Consider the following 24,336-nt stretch of genomic DNA (forward strand, 5'->3'; position numbering starts at 1 on the left):
AGTCACGTCCAGCAGATCAAGCAGCCGCTCACGCTGTAACTATTTGAAGCATTTCTTTTTTTTCTCTACGCAAACATCTGCAACCAATTACTCCTTCAAATGTGGCTCAGGACAAGCACGGAAAAACAGAGGTGGCAGACATCGCTGGAAATCAAAGTCCATTTTAATTCTGTTTCTCTGAATCTTGTGATTGCAGGCTGTGGGTTGTGTTTTTAGACTCGTTCTCAGGACAGTTTTACATGATCTGCTGAGACTGAGACACTGTTGCCAACTTAGCAATTTTGTGGCAAGAATTAGCAACTTTTCAGACTGCCCTAGAAACTTTTTTTTTTCAAAAAGCACCTTGCAACAAATGTAGCTATTTTTAAAAGGTTTTTCAGGCAACTTTTAGAAACTTTTGTAAAGTGACTCCAATGATAAAAAGGTGTGTTTCCTTCTGACTGCAGACACGCGTGTATCTGCTGGACACGTGTACAGCCGCACTCATCTGGCACTTTCATGCCATCGTGAAGGCTCCGAACTGACTTTATTCATCAGATCTCAATGAGTCCAGGGTGAAACGCTGATCTTAATGGAGAACGATTGAAATAGTCCGTAGTAAATATCTTCATGCTGTAGTAGATTCATCTGTTCGCTGTGTGGCAGATGGCTTCCACATGTCTTCATGAAGCCTGTTTCTTCTTATCAGGTGTTTTAAAACGAGCCTTTTGAAATCTCTACTAAACTTTAAATCAAATACCTTTGTTTATAACAGAAGGACTCTTTGATTTGAGGCCTTTCATTTAATGCAATTTCAACAGAGGAAAATATTTTGCACATTTGTGGCCCTTTAAACAACTTTTTTTATCTAAAATCTAAAATCTTTTTCTCTCTCTCTCTCTCTCTCTCCCTCTCTCTTTCTTTTTGAACTGAATGCAAGCATTTTTATTACAAATGATGTTAATAGCCTAACAATTTGAGTTAAAGTGGAACTGAAAAAAGAACCTGAATGGCTGAGTATTGGTCTGTATTTAACCTGACGATCATGTTCTTCAGCATGACGGGAGATGATCCAAACAGCATCTTCTGCTTCAGTGGAAGAACATCTGAGCATTTGAATAAAGGAGTTTCAAATCATCACTTTCACAAATTTGGGAGTGATCCTGAACGTTCTTTGACAGACGAATCACAGCTGGCGGAGCGTTCTGAGAGAAAGTCACACGCCTGACAAATACTTGCTCAAAAAGCTGTTCAGCTTTGGCTTCGTATCAGCTGAAATGATGAAAGTGTTGAATATTTCACATTTCATCCTCCTGTTTTCCCCCTCGATCAGTCTGTTCTTGTTGATGTCAAATTGCACAGGAAGTGACCTTTGACCCGAGGGCATTATGACACGCAGGAGCTGGCAGGGAAACACGGAGCAGAATCCTCCTCTGTCCGGCTCGAGTCGAGAGTACTGGAGAAGCGGCTCTCTCTCTGACGGAAGAGCTGCACCAGGAGGAGTCCTTTTCATTTACGGTTCGGTTGATGAAACATTGACAAACGTTAAGAGATTTGGGGTGTTTAAACGAGGTGTTTAGAGGGGCGTGACAGAGTCTTAACTGTGATAAAGAATATCTCTAGGGATCTTATCTCTGCACAAACAGCTTGTAACACTCCAAAGAGAAAGGAAGAGTTGAAATCGCATCATATGATCCTTTAAGAGCCCTCTCGTGCTGTCCCTGTGAATCTGCAGGCTTCTGTCAGAAATCAGCCATTGAATGCAATGGTAGCCCGAACCTTGTGGTTACATAAATTAATATAAGCTCATCACATTTGTCCAGTGGGATTTTAACGATGCTGCTTGAACCCAGGACAGCATCACTAATGTGCCGTTTATACGAGTCTCCATACGAGTGAAGGAAGGCTCTGTTCACCAGCGCTTCAGTGATGGAAGAAAAATTCATCATTCACACTCAATCACATACATTACAGATTTTCAACAAGAATAATTTGTTTCCTTACTTTAAAAGCTTCAGTGAAGGACTTTATTTCATTACAGTTATCTGTACAGAGGCATGCAGTATTCTGGCCTGTACAGTACATATACTTTTTGATGTTGTTATTATTAACAATAGTAACAAATGGAAGACAACTTATATAACTTTTTCACAATTTATTGTTCAAAAATTTGGGGTCAGGATTAATACTTAACTTAAAGTTAATACTTTGATTCATCAGGGACGCATTAAATTGATCAGAAGTGACAGTAAAGACATTTATAATGTTACAGTAGATTTCTATTTCAGATAAAAGCTGTTCTTCTGAACTTTCTGTTCATCTGTGAATCCTGAAAAATAAAATGCATCACAGTTTCCACAGAAATATTGAACAGCACAACTGTGTTCAACATTGATAATAATCAGAAATGTTTCTTGAGCAGTAAATCGTCATATTATTCTGATTTCTGAAGATCATGTGACACTGAAGACTGGAGGAATGATGCTGAAAATACAGCGGAGCATCACAGAAATACATTACACTTTAACACAGATTCACACAGAACACAGATGATTTACACTGGAGTAATATCTTATTATCCCAATTAATTTTTATTAAAATGTTTACTTGATTTTTTTTAAAGCAATTTTCTTTAAAATAATGATTAAGTAAAAAAATTTTTTTAAGCTACACTACATTAAATATAAAAAGTTTAGCAAAACGAATGAAACCAACTTAAATGACAAACAGAAGATTGTGTAGATGTTTTTATTGTCCTGGGCACTCTTATTATTGACTGAGCCAAACATGAAAATATCCTGTGGTGGAGCCAACACTGCTGTTCCACAAAGATTCTTCCTCTTTCTAAAGTCAGCGATTTCAGATGCCACACACACACACACACACACACACACACACACAGCACACACACACACACACACAGACACACTCACACACACACACACACACACACACACACACACACACACACACACACAGACTCACACACACAGCACACACACACACACACACACAGACACTCACACACACACACACACACTCACACACACACACTCACACACACAGACACACACACACAGACACTCACACACACACTCTCACACACACACAGACACTCACACACACACACACACACACTCTCACACACACACACAGACACTCACACACAGACACTCTCTCACACACACACACACAGACACACACACACACAGACACTCTCTCACACACGCACACACACAGACACACACAGACACTCACACACACGCACACACACACACACACACGCACACACACACACTCTCCCTGTGTGATCCGTCAGCCCTACACCACACATGCTGTGATGCCCACATGGCGAGCGGTTATCAATCAGGTCCCCCTGACACGTGCCGTCTTCATCATGAATGGGACATCTGCAGCAGAGCCTGTGTTCCTCGCGGAGCTGCAGTTGGCACGAGGACACAGTCACTACAGAAGATGTGAAGCGTGGACAGATGCTGTCTCAACACATGACCCTGAGCAACTCTCCTGATTCACTTCAGAACTGATTCACAACTCATACAAATCTGAATCAAGTTCCTCCAGGATAATATTAGTGTTTCATAAGTGGCACTGGATAAAACATATCTAATCAGCAATTAGTAGAACATTTACATATTGTAGGTGGTTCTATACTATCATTAAAATATTTTTTTAATGTTACACAGCGATGTCATTTATTTGATCAGAAATACAGTAAAACAGTGAAATATTACTCCAGTGTAAATCATCTGTGTTCTGTGTGAATCTGTGTTAAAGTGTAATGTATTTCCGTGATGCTCCGCTGTATTTTCAGCATCATTCCTCCAGTCTTCAGTGCCACATGATCTTCAGAAATCAGAATAATATGATGATTTACTGCTCAAGAAACATTTCTGATTATTATCAATGTTGAACACAGTTGTGCTGCTCAATATTTCTGTGGAAACTGTGATGCATTTTATTTTTCAGGATTCACAGATGAACAGAAAGTTCAGAAGAGCAGTGTTTATCTGAGATGGTAGTCAGCTGATACAAACTTCTGTAGATTCAGGGGATGAATCCCAGTAACCCCTGCTTGAGTCTGACACACAGAAGAGCGTGAAGCGCTGGGTGAAGTCCTGTGTGTGTCTGTGTCGCGCACCGCCTCTGTCACTCAGCCTTTGCTTGCTCCGACCTCACCAGGACTCTCCTCCAGCAGACCTTCTGCTCCTGCTTTCAGTCCGTGTGAAGCAGTTCTGGGCTCGAGTGTGTGTGTGTGTGTGTGTGTGTGTGTGTGTGTGTGTGAGTGTGTGTGTGTGTGCGTGTGAGTCTGTGTGTGTGTGTGTGTGTGTGTGTGTGTGTGAGAGTCTGTGTGTGTGTCTGTGTGTGAGAGTCTGTGTGTGTGTGTCTGTGTGTGAGCTTATGCTGGGCTTCCACTGATGCTTACTATAAAGGAGCACCGTAACGCCCCCTTGAGCTTTGACCTTTCACCTCAAAACTTTTTATTTTGTTTTAAAGGGAATATTTGATCATTTTATTTATTTTGTGAATTTCATTTATAATGCACTTTTTTAAATATATAATCCATTTTAGCACCATAAAAAAAAAAAATAATAATTTAGCCTAATGACCATTTAGAACCAGCACTGCTCTCTAGAGTTACTCAAATTCAAGCCATTATTATAATTAATTTCATTAAATAAATATAGTGAAATGAAATGGTTCCTCTGTGGTATGGTTGTCCTCAGTCCCTTTAGGAAGTGTTCTTGTGGAGAGATGACTCTCAGGATCCTCCATGTTTCACTCTCAGCTGCCCACAGTCCAGCTCCGGTCAGCCCTGCATCTGCATCACATCCAGCTCTCCAGCTGACATTCACTCTCTACAAGAGCTGTGTAAGTGGAGCTCTGAGCTCATGAGCACCAGACATGATGTGTGTGTCCTGCTGTCCTCCTCGACACACTCACTCCAGCACTGAGTGTCTGAGGTAGGGTTCTCCACAGATTGCTCTGCTTCCCTTCTCTTTAAACACCATATGGACGATGGTTGCCCTTTTATGTTCTTCTGAGAACAGCTTCACCAGTCTGAAACTCTTGAAGTGACGTTAGACTGCTGATCACCAGTGTGTACACTTACATCACACTTCTAGACAACAGCGGTTCAGAAGTCTAAACTCAAAGAGAGCTGTTCAGAAGGAATCTGAGTTAAGGCTGCTCATGATTCTGTGTACAGACGTGATGCTGAATAAACAGCAGACTACATCATGCCTGCTCTGATTCACCTCAGCTGCTGTGGTCTCAGAGTATGTGTGAAGAGACAGTAGTTGTGTGTAAATGGCACCTCTGAGCTGGTGTAAGAGACTGACCGCTGGTCAAAAAGAGGTCAAGAAATACTGTCTCAACACTGAGTCATATAAACTGTAATGTCAAATGATGGAACTCCTCAAAAACTGAATGAGATATGAATTAATAGTGATAGTTTTGAGGATATTGATGAAGATGTGTACATGCATATTCAAGGAGTAAGGTAAAATAAACTAAAAAGAGTCAATAAACAGAATTTTTTCTTAATGCTATTTTTTTTTTCCAAAAGCCATACAAAACCAGCATTACCCAGTGAGTCACCTAAACTACGATCTAAATTTAGGAACAACAAAACAGAAAATCTGTGTCCACACAAGACTGTATTAATGTAATTGATATTACTGTCATGATGTGGTGAAGCGGTGTGATATTCTTTGACCATTTGCTAAAATTTCAGCATATAATGCAAAACCAATCTTATTCTGGTTAGCCAGCGTTTCAGGAAATAATGAGACCGCTTCCAGAATGGTTTTTTGTCTTCTGGGCTGGGCTGTCTTATTTGTTGTTTAATAACATCCATAAGTAATGTTTCTGGCTCATGTATAGGTCCTGTCACACCAGATGTGATTTCTCTCAATCTCTCAACACAGGGACACGAGAGATGTCAGTGAATAAAAGGGAAAACAAAGTTACTCGCATTACTTCTTTTAAAAAGTCTCTCAGATATTTTGTCTTAAATGTAAAAGTAATGTCTTAATTTACCTGATTAGATATCTTGCATATGCTTGTAATGAGTTACAACACCAGTGTTCCTTAAAAATCCTTTTCTGTACTAAAAAGGTCAAAGGTGCATCAGTTTTTTCTCTTCTGTGAAAGCCATAAGTCATACACCGGACTTCAGCAGTGCTAACAGAGCAGAAGAGGATTGGCTGCCCCATCGATGGGCAGAAGTGCTTCAGTCAAGGCTTGTGTTCCTGGTTAGCAGCCGGTTAGTGTAGGGTTGATCTGTTCCAGTTGTGTCTGTAGGCGCTCTAACCCAGGCTTTGAACTCTGATGGGATCCTCATGGGTGTATTAGAAACGGTCTGGGGTCCGGGGTCTCATATTGTAACCCCCACCTCATGCTCTCGTCTGCTTCTCATTGCTGTTTGATCACCTTCGTCAAAGTGCCTCCCTTTCAAGTGGTCTTCAGTTCCCTCCATAGATCCCGGCGTCTCTGGTCATCAGATGTGCTCTTGCACAAACACCCTTTACCCGTTCTCCCTCACTCCCCGGGGAGCCTGCGGAGAACACATCGTCTCGGGCTGAATGGGATGTTCAGGAGCGTTTGGGAAGGAGGGAGACGGGGGGGAAGAGAGGGGAATTCCTTTGATGTGGCTTGTGGGTGGCATTATTACTATTCTTGAGAAAAACAAGGAAACAGTAGCAGCGGAGCTCAGAACACTAGCACATGTTTCCTCCTGACGCTGCAGAGGGACACGAGCGAGGCTAAATGCTCAATAATGTGACACACTTTTATTTTTGTCCTAATGTATGAATATATATATATATATAGTATAAATGTTCCTGTCTATTGGACGTCCAAGCACTTATAAATGACCCTTTGCACAGCTTTGGTTCTCTAGCAGCACATACAGCTCTGTTCGGCTGTGGTTAGCTTTAGCAGGCCTTGCTTCACTCACACTGTGAGCGTATGTTTATCAACCGCTTTAAAACTTTGTCACGAATGCCGTGGAAGCCATCAAAGAGGCGACTGCTTTCATTTAGTGGCTTTACTTCAGAGACAATGAAGGTCAATTCCTCAGCCTCAGAACAACAACAACAGCACAAGTGTGAGATTCACTGCACATCCAACACATTAAAACCAACGGCGGCGTCTCCATAAACTATGAAAGGAAAGACTGGTGTGTCTCTTCAGCAGCGTCTGCTCAATTAAAAACCAGACGCTCTGAGACAGAAAGAAGAAGAAGAGCACTGAGACGAGGAGAAGAGGTGCAGAAGAAACAGATCGCATCGCTCTGATGCAGGAACAGGCCTGGATGAGACGCCGCAGATCAATGCACTAAACAGATGAGAATATGTTCTTCCAAATGTGACTCTCTCATTTATTTGAGCAAAACTACAGTAAAAACGTGAAAAGAAATACAGTAAATAAGTGAAATATTCCAGTGTAAAACAGCTGTTTTCTGTGTTTTCTCTGTTAAAGTGTAATGTATTTCTGTGATGCTCCGCTGTATTTTCAGCATCATTCCTCCAGTCTTCAGTGTCACATGATCTTCAGAAATTAGAATAATAAACACTTCAGGAGTTTTGAAGTCGTCATCAGATTGGTTGATAAATACATGATTTCCAGGAGACGTGTGTGTTGTGTTCTTTAAGGTTTCTTCTTCACAAACCCCTCGTGTGGTGTTTACAGCTGTGACCATGAGTGTTTGTCAGGATCAACTAAACTCTGCATTTCCAGAATTAGGTGGAATGTGTAAAGTTTGCAGCATAGGCTTTTTAAAAATAGGTTAAGTTATTGTGGAGACATTTCCACGCCCCTTAACACGACGCGGCACAAAACGAACCGTGATTGGTTGCTTTACCTGTCAGTCATACGTGCTCTCAGGTCTTGGCCAATCTCTCCATCTCTCCATCAGCGGGGCTTAGAGTGAAATCTGGAGGGAGTAGACTGGATCAGGACTGAACTCTCTCTCTCTGTGTTTTCTAGCTCCGTCCTGCTGCCATCATGCTGCAGAGCTCTTTCCTCAGTGTAGAGAAGCCTGTGACCAGGTAACAACATTCACACGCACAGAACACAGAACACCATCCTCAGAGCGGCTTCTCCGAGTCTCTGACTGTCTTAGAATGATTGCAGGACTGACAATCAATAACAGATCATCATTTAATCCAGTACTGCATCAAAACTCTTTCGTTTCAGTGTTTGTTTCCAAAGACTTTAAGTTTGTATCTCCCTCTTTTCCTGAGTTGTACTTATTCTAGTCCCTTCTGTGTATATATGAGAACTACACGATCAGTTAACAAGGAAAGAACTAGTAGAACTAAGGAAAACTAGGAAATAAAAGCTAAAAGTCTTTAACAAAAACTAAAACTAAACCAAACGCTACAATTACATGATCTACTACTGAACTAATTTATTTAATTAATCTGCAATCACACCCAAATGAAGAGAACTCAAAGAAAATAAAACTTACAGATTAAAGCATTTCATAGACATTACAAAACATGTCCTTTAGAAGTCAGTAAGAATTCCTTATTACAGAAGTTTATTTTTTAATGCATCTTTTTAATTTTTATTCTTAATTTCTAATTGTTAACTGTTATTCTCCATTATTTTTATTGTTAAATGAATGTTTCACCACATGGAAAAGATCTAAAATGGCTAAAATTAGTATTATTATCCATCTATCAGTTTTCCCAGGTTTGGCATTTATTTATGCTGTTGAGTGATATTATTCACATAATATTGCATGACAAGGTCAAGGTCAAAAAACATGGTGTGACTGTGTTATTCTTTGAAAGTGAAAGAAGAGCCGTGTATTTTGACTGAAGCCAGCGTGAATCATTGAGCTGCTCTGGACTGATAGAGAGTGTTCTGAAACGGAGTGATGTTGTTCATGTGGAGGCCTGCGTCCCATCATTAGTGAACGCCATTGGGCCGAGGCCACTTTCACTGAATCACATGTGTCTCTTGAGCTCTGGAACTCCAAGCACATGAAAAGCTCTCTGAATGGCTTCTTTCTGAAGTTCGGACGGGTCAGTGAGTAGCGGTGCGTTAACCCGCTGACCCGCACAGAAACACTGTCCCATTCAGTACAGTGAGAGTCTGAGTGAAGCACCTGCCAGTCGCTGAATGATCAGAGATACAGAAACCAGCATTAGAGACGGGTGAGTGTCCGAGAGAGACTGAGAGCCCATCAGATGGAGACAGATCTATATAAACAAGAGATTAGCAGGAGGGGATAATGGCAGCTTGTTAGCGGTGTGCAGTGGTGTGTGTGCTCTGTCACCACATAATCGTTTCATCCTAATGAAGAGACGAGGTCTTCAGCTCTTTAAATGATCTCGCCGGCACCCGCCAAACAAAAAACTGAAGAAAGAAACAAGGAGAACTTCCCAAACGGACTGGACGCTTCATTTCTGTGGTGCTGTGGGCGGAGTCACAGCTTTCCTTTGATCGCTGATCTTTCGTTATTTATAATGCTGCACTTCACATCATGTGCTTCACTCGTCTCAGATAATAGACAGAAACCTAATTCAGATCCTTTCACCTTTCACACCGACTCAGCTATGCTCATTTTTCTTATAAATGTTAGATTTGTAGTCAATCAGTTGAATTATACATTTATTTAAAATTATTTGTATATAATTAAATACAAATATATAGTAAAATCAAATGAATTTATCAATTCATTAAATAATTCTGTTTATATAATCTAAATTTTATCAATAGTAATTGTCTTGTGAATAGTGAAAACGTCTCAGGATATGAATGTAACCATGGTTCCCTGAGTAGGGAACGAGACACTGCGTCCTCTAGGGGGCACTATGGGGAACACCTCGTCGTGACCCGTGTCTAAAGCATACATTGAAAAAAACATCAACTTGTTGGCAGGCTACAGCCTCCGACGTCACTACCGGCGCAACTATAAACAGACACTGGGAGAACACGTCATTCACTTCTTCGTCTGAAGCTTGCGTCCGAAGCATGGCAGGGAGCTAGAGGACGCAGTGTCTCGTTCCCTACTCAGGGAACCATGGTTACATTCGTAACCTGAGACGTTCCCTTTCAAGGGAACTTCAAACTGCATCCTCTAGGGGGCGCTTTGGGGAACAGTATACCCAAGCCACCATGCTGAGGGGAGTGCAGGCCAGAATCATGGCGAACACTAAGTACCAACTCTACCATTTCCATGGGAGTTGCCGCTGGGATGTTAGATGGCTGTCCGTGACATCATCTACATACCAAGTTATTTGTTTGGGCCTCGGCCCAAGGTAGAGCTAAAGGCTTGGAATCAAGAAAGATTCCTTTAAAGGGATACGGCAAAGATCTTAGCATTTTATACTAAGTCTTGCCTGTCACACAGGGGCTACTGCTTGCTTTTGCATAAGCTTGCTGAAGGAACTGTCTCAACAGATCCTAGTAGCAACATCCTGTTTAGATAGGTATCCGAGGATAGGTGGAGTGGCTTTTACCAAATCAAGAAAGGGCAAGAAGCAACCGTGCAAAGCCCTCAACATATAGGATTTTTAGAAAGAACTTACCACAGTATGGATTTCACAAAGTGCGCAAAGACTTTAAGTGAACACTTACCATAACAAGGATTTTAAATACTGTTCTAAAGGGGGGCTCTCGTGGCACTTTAATAGAGCAGCTCATAGATGGAATGGTGCATCCCAAAACAATGTTTGAGAGTCATCAACTTGATCTATGGTAACATGCTGGAGCGGCTAGCAGTAAATATCTAGCTGAGGGGAGGGACAAACACCCAGCTCTCAAATGAAGGGGAGCTCGACCTACCGCATGTTCCAAGCTGGAACAGCTAGAAATAAATTTACTTAGCTGAGGAAGCACAACCCAACTCTCACAAGAGAGGGGGCTCAACCTGCAGCATATTTCATGCTGGAACGGCCAGCAGTAGGCTACCTAGCTGAGGGAGCACAACCCCAACTCTCAACAAGAGAGGGGGCTTGACCTACAGCCTAATCATGAGAATCAGAAGGGTAAGAGCACTGTAAGCTAGCCAAAAACCCAGCACATCAGAGAAGCGAAGGAAGGGCCTACTTTACCTGATGCTGCTGGATGCCAGGTGCTCTGGGTAAAACAGAGAACTCAACTCTCATGTTAGAGGAGAACTTCGAATCAGAAAGAGAGTAGCGTGCTCATAGGAAAGCCTTTTTGGTAAAGGGGAGCGCTGCTAAACTACCACGAGAACAGCCCCTGGAGCGAGGAATTCAACTCCTCACAAGGGGAGAGAACTCAGGCGCTTAAGGGGAAGCGCCAGGCTCACAATAGCCCTTCATTTTGAGGGAAGCTATGCTTGAAGTGTATTAATAAAAACACACTGGATGCGTGGAGCCCAAGGAAACAAGGTCTAATCCTTACCGTACCGGATTTTAGAAAGTGTGCAGAGTCTTGCATGCACACTTACCACTTATGTGGATTTTAAAAAGTGTGCAAAGTGTTTAACATGCACACTCACCACCATGTGGTCTTCAGAAAGTACACAGAGCTTAGTGTGTGTACTTAAAGCTTCCTAAGCATCACAGAGGTGCCGAACCGCACGGGAGAGGCAAACTCAAATTCACAAACCTCTGGTGAGGGGAGCATCACCTGAGGTAGCATATACAAGAAGACTTCCGTAACGGTCACCTCCACTTCCTGCTTGATGCGTCAGCAACAACTAAGCCGCCAGGAAGCCCCGCAGTGTGACCTGGCCGGATATCCCAGAAATTCCATGCCATGCCGTACCGGGTCTGATGATCAAGAAGGATCATGCACAAACCTATGACCTAGCCGCCTGATACCGGAAGCATGAAGCCGGAATCAGGGCTATCATACTGGCTGGACATAATGCCAACGATTGTTTAGTAAACACTGTAATTGAGCACTGCAAAGAAACTCACACACATAACCACCAGCAATTTAATACATACATATATATATATATATATATATATATATATATATATATATATATATATATATATATATATATATACCTTGTTCCCGCGTTGGAGCCCTGCTCAAGAGGAGACCCTAATGCAGGATGTTCCCACCTAACCTCGATCAGGTGGAGAGCTGGTGATGTAGGGGAAATAGGAAGGGGAAGATTTAACCTCAACAGCTCGAGGGTAGCAGATGTCTGCCCCTCTTTCCTCGAAAAGAGAGACAACTGAGAGCGGAGACTTTCATTTTAAACTCCCCCTCAAGGACATTGTGTGCATGCTCTTAGCCCAAACAACCAAGGCTGAGATTGTGTGTGTCATCGGGTATCAAACAACGATGACATGGATGCACACATCCTCTAAACGTTTTGCTAGTGCCTTCTTTACAAGGTTTTTTATGTTTTATTTTAAATATTTTTTAAGCCAAAATGCAGCCTAAACAAAAGGAAATTACTGATAGGGAGAAATTTCCTGTCAGATCCTTTACATGTTCTCACCGCGACACAACATGCAGCATTTCACACCAAACACACTCCGCCCACTCGCTAGATTATCACAGAAATCAAGCGCGAGCAAAAGCTGCTGCCGCGTATGTATCGCTATTCCCCCAAGAGGTGAACGCACTCATGCAAATGTTGCTACAAACTCTGGTGAATAGTGAAATACTCACATCCCCTCTGAGTCTTGCGAATGCATCACAATGAGCGTAGCAGAGGGCATCCAACTCCATCGAGAGCTGAACGCTTGCGCTTGCTCTTTACTACACACACACAGTATGCGAGCCGTGTGAACTGCAGGTATCAGAGCAAAGCCTCTGGTTAGAAACATGCACTCCTAGATGCTGTATACTTCAAACAAAACAGTCAATGGAGGATGAATAAGAGAATGATGTGTTATCCCAGTGCTTATTTATAGTCGCACCAGTAGTGACATCAGAGGCTGTCTCCAGCCAACTTGTTGGTGTTTTTTCAATGTATGCTTCAGACACGGGTCAGGACGAGGTATTCCCCATAGTGCCCCCTAGAGGACGCAGTTTAAAGTTCCCTTGAAAGGGAACTGGGATTTTTTTTTGTATGAAATTTATGTATAGATCAAAGGTTTCATGATTAACTAGGTCGAAAATCAATTATTTATTTATCATTATTATTTACATTTTTTTTATTCTTAATTGTTAACTGTTTGTAAATTAATTGTTATTCCTTACTCTTTTTTTCTTAAATGTGTTGACAGCTCTAGACAATTACATTTACATTGGATTTAAATTCATTTAATTTGATTTAATTTAATCAATTTACTTGCGATATATATAATCTATTTATCATATTGTTCAAATTATACCTACTGTATCTTTATTCATGATATTATGCCTCTGTAATTTTTTTTTTTTTTTTTTTTTTTGGCAGATGTAAAAAGAGTATAACAACATGAATAGCACAATATTACAAAAATGTGGGGAAAATTGGGAAAACCTATATCAAATTTATGTGATTGGTTGATGCTGGCTAAGCCCCGCCTCCGAGTCCTCTGATTGGCTGTCACACATGAGCCTGAGGCTGTCATGGAGTGTTCATTCAGTGATATCGCTCAGATAGTAAGGACATTTTAATAATAATAATAATAATAATAATAATTCATTACATTTATATAGCGCTTTTCTAGGCACTCAAAGCGCTTTACATTGTCAGGGGGTATCTCCTCATCCACCACCAGTGTGCAGCATCCACCTGGATGATGCGACGGCAGCCATATTGCTCCAGAACGCCCACCACACACCAGCTTACTGGTGGAGAGGAGACAGAGTGATGAAGTCAATCAGCAGATATGGGGATTGTTAGGAGGCCATGATGGTCAGAGGCCAATGGGAGAATTTAGCCAGGATGCCGAGGTCACACCTCTACTCTTTTCAAAAGACATACTGGGATTTTTTTTAATGACCACAGAGAGTCAGGACCTCTCAGCTGAAGGACGGTGCTTGTTGACAGTATAGTGTCCCCATCACTACACTTGGGCACTAGGACCCACACAGACCCCAGGGTGAGCACCCCCTGCTGGCCTCACTAGCACCTCTTCCAGCAGCAACCTAGTTTTCCCAGGAGGTCTCCCATCCAGGTAATGACCAGGCTCAGCCCTGCTTAGCTTCAGTGGGTGACCAGTCTTGGGCTCCAGGGTGATATGGTGATATATGATATCATATTATATGATATATTCCAAATATCACTGAAAAATAGGGAAAACGAGAATCAAAAATCAAAAGCATATTTTCTGGAGCTCTCTCAGTTTCTTCATAATGAGTCAGATGTGTTTTTTTTTTTTTTTTGTAGGAAGTAATTATTTGAAACATCTTCCAGTAAATTCACATTTTCCCATTTTCTGTCCCCATTTGTCGCTAATTACCCTTAATCACAGAGGGAATCTTTCTAGAAACGCTGGCCAAACGCTGGAAAGCCATCACAGCCTCGTTCAGATGCTGCTGTTGAGTAAAATGATGAAGATCTATAATTCACTGGAACTGAGTTTGGCTTCTGTTCTCCAGACTGCTCGCTGGCAGGCGCTCTGCATAAATGAACAGATCGTTCTTGATCACGCTCCCAGAGACAGAGTCCAGCCGCTGATTTGTTTACGGCAGACAGAATGACAGGATCGGCTCCAGAGTCTGACCGTCATGCCATTCACAGAGCCTCGTATATCCAGATCCAGAGCGTTTGGGCTGAGGTTGAGAAATACCAACACAACAAGGCTTTCTCACACCACAAGAGTCACGGAGTGCTTCACAGGTGCCAGGAACTGGAAAACTAATTTTTATGGAATTTTTGTTTGCATCAAGGGGGATAAGTATAAGGTTATATAAATGTAAGCAATAATGGAAATATTAGAAAATAATACACAGCTGAGGTGGTGATGCTGATCGTACGAGTGTGATATCCCTCTTTTGTGCAGAACTACTTCCTTCCATCACAGACTCAGATCTCAGTTTGATCAGTGTTACAGCTGAGCACAAAATCTGTTACTAATTCAAGAATGTTACTTTAGAACTTTAGTAACGAAGGAGAGAGATGGAGTGAGAGATGGAGTGAGAGTGTGATTCCCTGCATCTGATACAGCATTCATTCTTCAGCTCAATCTCATATTCACAATAAAACATGAGTCTGAATATCTGCTGAGGAAAGCGATATCTGTGTCGTACTGTCCTTTCATCTGTTAAAGGCATAGTTCAACCCCATGGTTTACTCACTCTTGAGTCATTCTAGGTGTGTATGACTTTTTTCTTTCAGATGAATCATTACATTTATGCATTTAGCAGATGCTTTTATCCAAAGCGACTTACAGTGCATTCAGGCTATACATTTTTTAAACTAACGTGTTCTCTGGGAATCGAACCCACAACCCTTTGTGCTACTAATGCAATGCTCTACCACTGAGCCACAGGAATCCAGTCAGAGTTATATAAAAAATATCCTGGCTCTTCTGAAGCTTTATAATGGCAGTGAATGGGTGTCCAGATTTTGAAGACCAATAAAGTGCATCCATCTATCATAAAAAGTGCTCCACACAGCTCCGGGGGTTAATTAAGGCTTCCTGTATGTATGTATGAGTGTATAATCACATTAAATTAACAGGTTAAATAGACAACCACATTGTTTTTTTTTATCAATTCCTAATTAATAATAGGCTGTATTTACTGTTATTACAACATCCGTTCATGACTGTATGGAAATTAGCATAGACTGTGTATATTCTATGTAACATTTTTTGCACACAGCAGATGGAATTGAAATGCTAATGATTTTAACAAATCTTTTTCTAAATTCATTCATGGTCTGCTACTATCAAATTAATTGCAATGAATCACGCCCAATCAAAGATGATTCCAAGACAAAGGCCACTGCATTGCTTGTGCTTTATATGTCCTGCTTTCAGGAAGTCACATGATGCTGTTGATCTAAAACATGCAAAACATTTGTCTGTGCATTTATTGAATGCTTCTCTCTGCAGCTCGCGACCATCAGAAGTGAATCGCGTCTGAAGCACCTTCTCCAGCGTTTGCCCAGTTACTGCCCCGAGTCTCTGGTAAGGCATTTCCTCAGTCCTCCAGATCTGTGTTTACATTATAGCTGTTGCCCTGGCTACACAGGAAGTCTTAAACAGAGAGAGTGCTGCTGCTTCCTGTTCCTCCCTCATGGTCTGGTGCTGCGGTTTTACCTGCTTGGCAGTAAAGGAAACCGAGATGAAGGCTGATGGACGCCCTCCACCCTCTTTCCCTGAGTTTCAAAGCTGGAATGCAAAATGCAATTACACTCAGCCTCTGTGGAATTAGCCATAGTGGAAGCCTCAGGCCTGTTTCAATTGGACATGTGTCCTGCGCTAATTCACAGAAAATGGATGCAAATGGATTTTGGAAGCATTTCAGAGTCCGAATCAAGCCTGTTTTTTGAGTCTGATGCATCAAAACCACATTGTTTTTTGTGCTCCCCACAAATGATGCTGAATGGTTTTGACGGGCTGGTTTTCCATACGCCAGAGAGCATTGACGTCGAATGTGAATCTCAGACGATGTCCTGTTTATTCGGTTCATTATCTAGTCAAAGCACAGGCCGTGTGGATAAGGAGCGGCCGTGAATCTGATCCAGCAGCGTCCCACCGCAGACGCTCAGTAAAGCATTCTGTGGCTCTCATCTGCATCTACTTTTAATTAAAGTTGAGTCATATTAGGAGGCTCTCTGGAGCCGTACAGCAAATAAGAAGAGCTTCACTGATACCAGCATAGTTCTCATGAAGATCTTTTCATACCGGTCCTGTACTTTAACAGCTTATATAAGAGTGGTTTTGTCTTTCAGTTTGCCATCCATGAAATTACATTTGAGAAGCTTCAATTATTGCATCGTGTGTTTTATGTTGCACAAAATATAAACTATTACACCAGATTCTCAAAATATTTACACTACTGTAGAAAGATTTGGGTCAGTGAGATTTTTTTTTAAAGAAATTTATACTTTGATTCATTAAGGATGCATTACATGGATCAAAAGTGACAGTAAATTCATCTATAATGTAACAAAAGATTTCTATTTCAGATAAAAGCTGTTCTTCTGAACTTTCTGTTCATCTGTGAATCCTGAAAAATAAAATGCATCACAGTTTCCACAGAAATATTGAGCAGCACAACTGTGTTCAACATTGATAATAATCAGAAATGTTTCTTGAGCAGTAAATCATCATATTATTCTGATTTCTGAAGATCATGTGACACTGAAGACTGGAGGAATGATGCTGAAAATACAGCGGCACATCACAGAAATACATTACACTTTAACAGAGAAAACACAGAAAACAGCTGTTTGAAATTACAATATTTCACTGTTTTACTGTATTTCTGATCAAATAAATGCAGCATTGGTGAGCAGAAGAGACTTCTTTCAGAACCGTAAAAAAATCTTACTGCCCCCAACATTTTGAATGGTAGTGTGCCTTTAAAAAAATGTATTTAATGCATAAATATAAAAAATATATATATTATTATTAAATAATAATATAACTATGAACATTATATTATCATCAACTCCCTCATGTTGCTTGAAGTGAGATTTATGATTAATAATGACCTGCTGTATAACTCATGCTGTCTTCAGAGAAGAATCCTCGGGTCTGGAAGCACATGAGAGCGAGGAGATGATGGATGTTGAGTTGTTGTCATGCTAAACTTCTCCTTTTGGTTTCACAGAGTGATCTTTGGGTCTGCATCAACAACACATTGCCGGGTAGGTGAACACAGATGGAGACGTTTAGAGCCGTCTGCAGAACACACCTGTACCAACCTTATAAGAACAAGAGAGGATTTAGAGTCTCTGAAGACCTAATGCCCTCCAGATGCACAGATATCACACTTCACATCAGTCGAGCTACACCTTACATGGCCATTAAACCCGTCCAGAGCTTTGAGCTCCAGCTCGTAACACTCAAACACATATGATGGGTGTGTTGTTCTGTGTGCATGGTTCTGCTTCAGATCTCTGGAAAGCTCACTGTGATTCTGTACTTCTCCAGGGGCATCGAGGAAGTCTGACGGATGGGTGGGTTTGGGCTGCTGTGAGCTGGCCATCTCCTCCGAGTGCCGCAGGGACTGCAAACAGGTCCATCAACACCTCTGACTCAAAGACTTAAGACCACAACATAAAGAATGAAGAGAGACTGATATTTGTGTTTTTATGTGTTCTGTTCAGGCATCGTCTAGAAATGACATCACTAAAGTATGCAAGAAAGACACAGAGGTGGGAGTTTTACATTTATTTTACCAATGTCGATGTTTTGGAAGCCTGTTTCCACCTTAGAGTCAGAATAGGACATTGTGGTAATTATGAGAAGTTCTGAAATAATAAACGTTACTCTGTTTCTGTGAAATAGAAAGCCACAACTGTGAGAAATGCAGATTGTGAGAGATTGTCGCAGTTACAAAGATGTGAGATCGTGACAGTCACAAATACTTTTATGTTCCTTCTTCCAGGTAGAAACAGGCTTTCAGAAATGACACATCAAGTTCTTTCCAATAATACATTTTAGTACAACATGAATAACCTCGGCATGACTTTGCTCTCACAGGAAGAACAACTTCACAAAAAACATGATTTGTTCTCCACACTTTGTTACACTCGTGGTGTAGAGAGCAGATTACGCTGCATTATAACCACTGGTTGATTGTAGGCCTCACTGATCTGAGCTTACGCACCTCACAATGTGGAAAAACATTGTTTTTGTCCATGATTTGGGGATAATATATCATATTTGCAATCTGCAGTTTTTCAGTTTGAGCAGTTTTAGTTCTACTTGTCAGTAATAAGACTGGATTAGACAGATGATCTGAGTCAGATTTAAAGCAGAACATCATAGAGCTGGTGCTGAGCCAGTATGGAAAATATACTTCAAACACCTTAGCAACCCCAAAACAGTTCCCTGACAACCGTGTGGTTCAGAAGCGCTGTGAGTCTGGTTTCTCTCTCTCCGGGGAGATGTTGAGATGAAAGCAGGCAGACTCTGGGAGGTCTCGTGTTCGTCAGAGAGCCCAGTATGACCGGACACTTCTCTGTTTGTTTGTCTGAAAGGAGACTCAAGCTTTATTTGTGTTTGTTCATTTAAAGCCTGGTTTCTAGCACAGCCCCAAACCTCTTTATGAGGTCGTTTGGTTAGTGTTGAGCAATGGGAAAATATCATTTCCCTCTAACTGGACATGCTGTCGCCACATTACAGTCCAGTAAATCTGTGCTTCTGCTGACTAACTGTTCTAAAAGAGTAATGATTCCTGATGACTAGAGTCCGTGCAGCTCTTGATCATCAGCACAATGTTTGCTTTGGATGGCTCTCACAACAACTTCAGCTCTTTCATCTTGTGCCCTTGGTTTTCTGAGAAGTTGTGCAAGCGTCCACATACTTCAGCGCGGCTCGACTCTAATGCAGTGAATATGATCCAAGCCTTTACGTAGCATTAGAATAGAGCAGCAAAAGTTAAAACGGCTCGTCTTAAAGGGACAGTGCACACTATACAGCAGCTTTGTTTGAGAAATAATCTAATCAAATACATGAAAAGCATTAAATCATAAGAATTAAAAGTAATAATTCATGTAACAATAAAGTGTATTTGTCTCTCTGTGATATAAACAAACACATTTGGGGGAATTTTTCATCAGCGATCATGCAATTTTCTAACTGATATTATTCCTCTCTTGCAGAAACCACTCTACAGCTGTATCACCAAAAATGAAAGTAAGCAATGCTGCATGAAAAGGTCTTTGGTTATCAGTCCGTCTGTACTTCGTTTATGTGATTCAGTCCTCAGAGACTGACTTCCTGTTTGATGATCTCTGACCTGCATGGACAGGAAATGAGATGGAGTTGATTCTGTGCCTGGGAGGCAAGGTCACGACCTTTAGCCTGCGCTCGCTGAGGTCACAAACGAAGCGCTAATTTCACGTGTGTGTGTGTGTGTGTCCAGTGGGCTCAGTGTGCTGCAGTTATGCAGGGAGACACACAAACTGCCGTGAATACTGTCAGGCCATCTTCCGCACAGACTCGTCTCCGACCGTCTCCCAAATCAACGCGGTCAAAGAGTACTGCCAGAGCATCAGTCCTCAGCTCATCGGCTGCGTGGCCAACTACACCAAATCCTTCCCCATCCGGAGCCCCATCGACAGTACGTGCACACTATTCACTCCTAACTACAAAGAAGGGGCAAGTAACTCCTCAAATTAAACCAGTAAACAAACTGAAACAGTATTGTCTTCTTAAAAAGCTTTTCACAGTGCACAAAAGCTGTTTTGAGTCTTTGCTGAACCTAAGATCCATTAAAGAACCTTTGTTTTTAGAAGATGCTGTCTGGCTAATATTGGCCACAAGCCCCTGATGGGTTTCTAACTATTTTCAGTTTTGGGAATAAAAATGTGTAGAAGTTTTTAAATGTATGACTGTCACAGTTAAGCTGTACTACTTTTTAGGTAATACTTATAGCTTTTGCTAACATGTACATATGAACCAGTGGAGGGTGGTGCTGTTCTGAAACGAGGAGGGGTGCTCTTTATTATTTTTGTAATACACAGTTTTTTCTCATCCAATTTTTTGAGGAGGCACTGCCTCTCTCGCCTCCTCGGAGGAAACGCCCTGATATAAACAAAAAAACAAGTATTTGATGAGGTCAGTGCTAATATATGCCAGATGTGTTTTTTGTTTGTTTGTTTTTTTGTTTTTTTAAGAAAATAATACTTTTATTCATCAAAGATGCATTAAATTGATCAAAAGTGTCAGCAAAGACATTTTTTATAATGTTACAGTAGATTTCTATTTCAAATAAAAGCTGTTCTTCTGAACTTTCTGTTCATCTGTGAATCCTGAAAAATAAAATGCATCACAGTTTCCACAGAAATATTGAGCAGCACAACTGTGTTCAACATTGATAATAATCAGAAATGTTTCTTGAGCAGTAAATCATCATATTATTCTGATTTCTGAAGATCATGTGACACTGAAGACTGGAGGAATGATGCTGAAAATACAGCGGAGCATCACAGAAATACATTACACTTTAACACAGATTCACACAGAAAACAGATGATTTACACTGGAGTAATATTTCACTGTTTTAATATTTTCACTAGATCAAGTATAACATTTTAGGTTCATCTCTTTCAGACAGTCTAATGTTCTGTATATTACATTAAAGATTTTTGTTTTAATTATTTTGCAGTCCAGCTGATGATAGACCTCATGAATAATTCATGTTTTTAACCTAGTTTGTAATTGTGTGACTAAATATATGAAAAAACAAGGACAGATCATGTGATCATCTGAGGCATGTTTACTATCAGTTCAAATATGCATATGCAAAAACATAAAAAGAATTAAAATTAATCTGTTATATCCTAAAGTAAGGAATCATTTAAGGAACACGAGAGTTAGGACTGAGAAGAATTAGCTTAAAAACATTCACACAATATATTTTTCAAAAGTTATTTATCTGCTCTGAAATCAGGCAACCTACATATAGATTTTATTTTTCATTTGTATTCTATTATGTTAACTTTCAATCTCAATTAATGAAAAATCTTCATTTTAGCTTTAGTCAACGATACCAGAGTCACTGAATGATTCACTCAACTGATTCAGAAGCAGCTGCCACAGACTTTAAAAGATGAACAGTTCTGATTCATGAAGTGACTGTGTGTGTGTGTGTGTGTGTGTGTGTGTGTGTGTGTGTGTGTCAGGTCTGTACTGCTGTGAGCGGGCGGAGGAGGCTCACTGTCAGACGGCCTGTAAGCAGATCCTGCGCACCATGAGCACGGAGCAGGAGATCATGGAGGGTCTGATCAGTGAGTGTGGTGGTCAGCCGCTCCCTCAGGACCCGCTGTGGCAGTGCTTCTTGGGCAGCGCACACCCGCCCACCATCAGTGACCCCGAGTCACCCCCCATCGCCAAGATGGACTACGCCAAACTGCACTGCTGCTTCAAGGCCAACACCTCCCTGTGCAGGTGAGCAGCGCTCCGTCTGAAGCCAGCGGCGCGGCTCTGAGACTCAATGTGTCCGTGTCCTCTCTGTTTGTCAGGAACATGTGCTTGGAGATCAGCACTAACTGGGGCACTCAGACGTGGCAGGAGTTCGACCAGCACTGTGAATACAACCCGGCTGAGATGGACCTCATCACCTGCTTGGCTGACGTCAGGGAGCCGTGCCAGTTAGGCTGCAAAGAGCTCAGCTACTGCACCAACTTCAATAACAGGTTACCAACACTTCCCTACTGTCAGTCTGCTCATACAAGCACTGGTTCCCATCCTCGAGTGCTGAAACCCAGTCTACCAGCACCAGGACTCTGTCAGTCTGTGCATTAGATCGCTTACACTGACACACGTGAAGTGACTGTAGACAATGAGTCATTCATTCAACTGATTCATTCAAGTGAGTCCGTTATTCTTCTATTTATTGGCATTTTTATAAGCTTTTATTTATTTTTTAGTTTAAGTTTTTGTAATTTTGTTAAGTTTAAGTACTTTCTTTCTTTTATTTTTGAGTAGCTCAACCTAAACTTATTTTATTTCAGTTTGTTGACAAGGTAACATTTATTTATTGAAGTTATTGTAGTTTAGTTTTTCAACTTTATTTTAGTTAAATGCAAATTATTTTTCATCATTTTAGTTACAGTTACAGTTGACAATGCCAACACTAAAGTGACTCATTGAATCATGTACAGCACTACGCTGTGTAAGAGATGTTTTTACTTCCATTGCTCGTTTCATTGTGGAGGAACTGACATTGTGTCTGAAATGAATGTTACTCAACATTAACTTCTTGTTTATTGCACTGAACTGTAGAATAAGCATATAATTAATTGACATATATCCTCAACTACCAGCTGCAGTGTTGTTATGCTCTTTATATATATATAAAGACAGGGGTTCACTAGGTTCATATGTTTGGATGCTGTTATGTAACTGAACACGAGGAGTGTGTTTTGTGGAAAAATGAATATCCAGCAGGCACATTGTTGGGTTTCTGTGGCCTGTGTGTTTCTCCGTGGGTTACAGATGTAGACAGCATGATTTATGATGACAGAAGTAGTCCAGCATTGTTTTGAGGTCAAACAGGCATGTGTTCCTCAGCGCTGTAGTCGATCTGTCTGAAAAGAGACTGGGACGTGTCATAGCAAGCATTGTGTCAAGGCATTTCTTCAGGACCCTGTGAGATGAGGCTCACGGTGGATGTGCACACCTCCTGGGGTTCGGAGGGCTTTCCATGACTGGTGGCTGAGATTCTGACAGATGTGTGGAGAAGCAGAATCGTGAAATACTGAGTAAACAGAGTTTGGCTGACCCCAGACACTTAAACTCACACTGACCCTCTGTCATAGCTCAGGGTTTGCTAATGCACTCAACATGATCAAAGCAGAGGAGAGCTGCTAAAACACACACACACACACACACACAGTGTCCTGAAACATGATTTCTGAAATAATATGAGTGAAAAGAAATCATATAGACATCTACTGATGGGAGCCAGTATGTATCTAGAGATCAGAAGTGTGCATTAATGACCTATAATCAGTGTTGGGAAGGTTACTTTGGAAATGTAATAGGTTACAGATTACAAGTTACCCTGTTTAAAATGTAATAGTAGTGTAACTTTTTCAATTACTTTATTAAAGTAATGTAACTAATTACTTTTGAGTACTTTTTGATTACTTTTCTAAATTTGTGAAAATTAAAGAATAATAAATAAAAGCATATACATCAACTTACAACCCGAATTCCGGAAAAGTTGGGACGTTTTTTAAATTTTAATAAAATGAAAACTAAAGGAATTTCAAATCACATGACCCAATATTTTATTCACAATAGAACATAGATAACGTAGCAAATGTTTAAACTGAGAAATTTTACACTTTTATCCACTTAATTACCTCATTTAAAATTTAATGCCTGCTACAGGTCTCAAAAAAGTTGGCACGGGGGCAACAAATGGCTAAAAAAGCAAGCAGTTTTGAAAAGATTCAGCTGGGAGAACATCTAGTGATTAATTAAGTTAATTGATATCAGGTCTGTAACATGATTAGCTATAAAAGCTTTGTCTTAGAGAAGCAGAGTCTCTCAGAAGTAAAGATGGGCAGAGGCTCTCCAATCTGTGAAAGACTGCGTAAAAAAATTGTGGAAAACTTTAAAAACAATGTTCCTCAATGTCAAATTGCAAAGGCTTTGCAAATCTCATCATCTACAGTGCATAACATCATCAAAAGATTCAGAGAAACTGGAGAAATCTCTGTGCGTAAGGGACAAGGCCGGAGACCTTTATTGGATGCCCGTGGTCTTCGGGCTCTCAGACGACACTGCATCACTCATCGGCATGATTGTGTCAATGACA

The 24,336-nt window shown here is 40.9% G+C and overlaps 1 protein-coding gene across 1 annotated transcript in view; it reads left to right on the forward strand.

Annotated features, from left to right (window-relative positions):
• Nucleotides 1–24,336, forward strand: part of LOC132123955 (reversion-inducing cysteine-rich protein with Kazal motifs-like) — a 47,566-nt gene that overhangs the window by 3,611 nt on the left and 19,619 nt on the right. Inside the window, exons 2-10 of the mRNA XM_059534646.1 lie at nucleotides 7,990–8,051; nucleotides 15,942–16,016; nucleotides 17,668–17,704; nucleotides 17,991–18,076; nucleotides 18,167–18,214; nucleotides 19,667–19,700; nucleotides 19,930–20,127; nucleotides 21,692–21,956; nucleotides 22,031–22,204. Coding sequence (XP_059390629.1) covers nucleotides 7,990–8,051; nucleotides 15,942–16,016; nucleotides 17,668–17,704; nucleotides 17,991–18,076; nucleotides 18,167–18,214; nucleotides 19,667–19,700; nucleotides 19,930–20,127; nucleotides 21,692–21,956; nucleotides 22,031–22,204 — 979 coding nt within the window. The remainder of the gene's footprint in view (nucleotides 1–7,989; nucleotides 8,052–15,941; nucleotides 16,017–17,667; nucleotides 17,705–17,990; nucleotides 18,077–18,166; nucleotides 18,215–19,666; nucleotides 19,701–19,929; nucleotides 20,128–21,691; nucleotides 21,957–22,030; nucleotides 22,205–24,336) is intronic.

Source organism: Carassius carassius, chromosome 42 (genome assembly GCF_963082965.1).
Source record: "Carassius carassius chromosome 42, fCarCar2.1, whole genome shotgun sequence".
Lineage (NCBI taxonomy): Eukaryota > Metazoa > Chordata > Actinopteri > Cypriniformes > Cyprinidae > Carassius > Carassius carassius.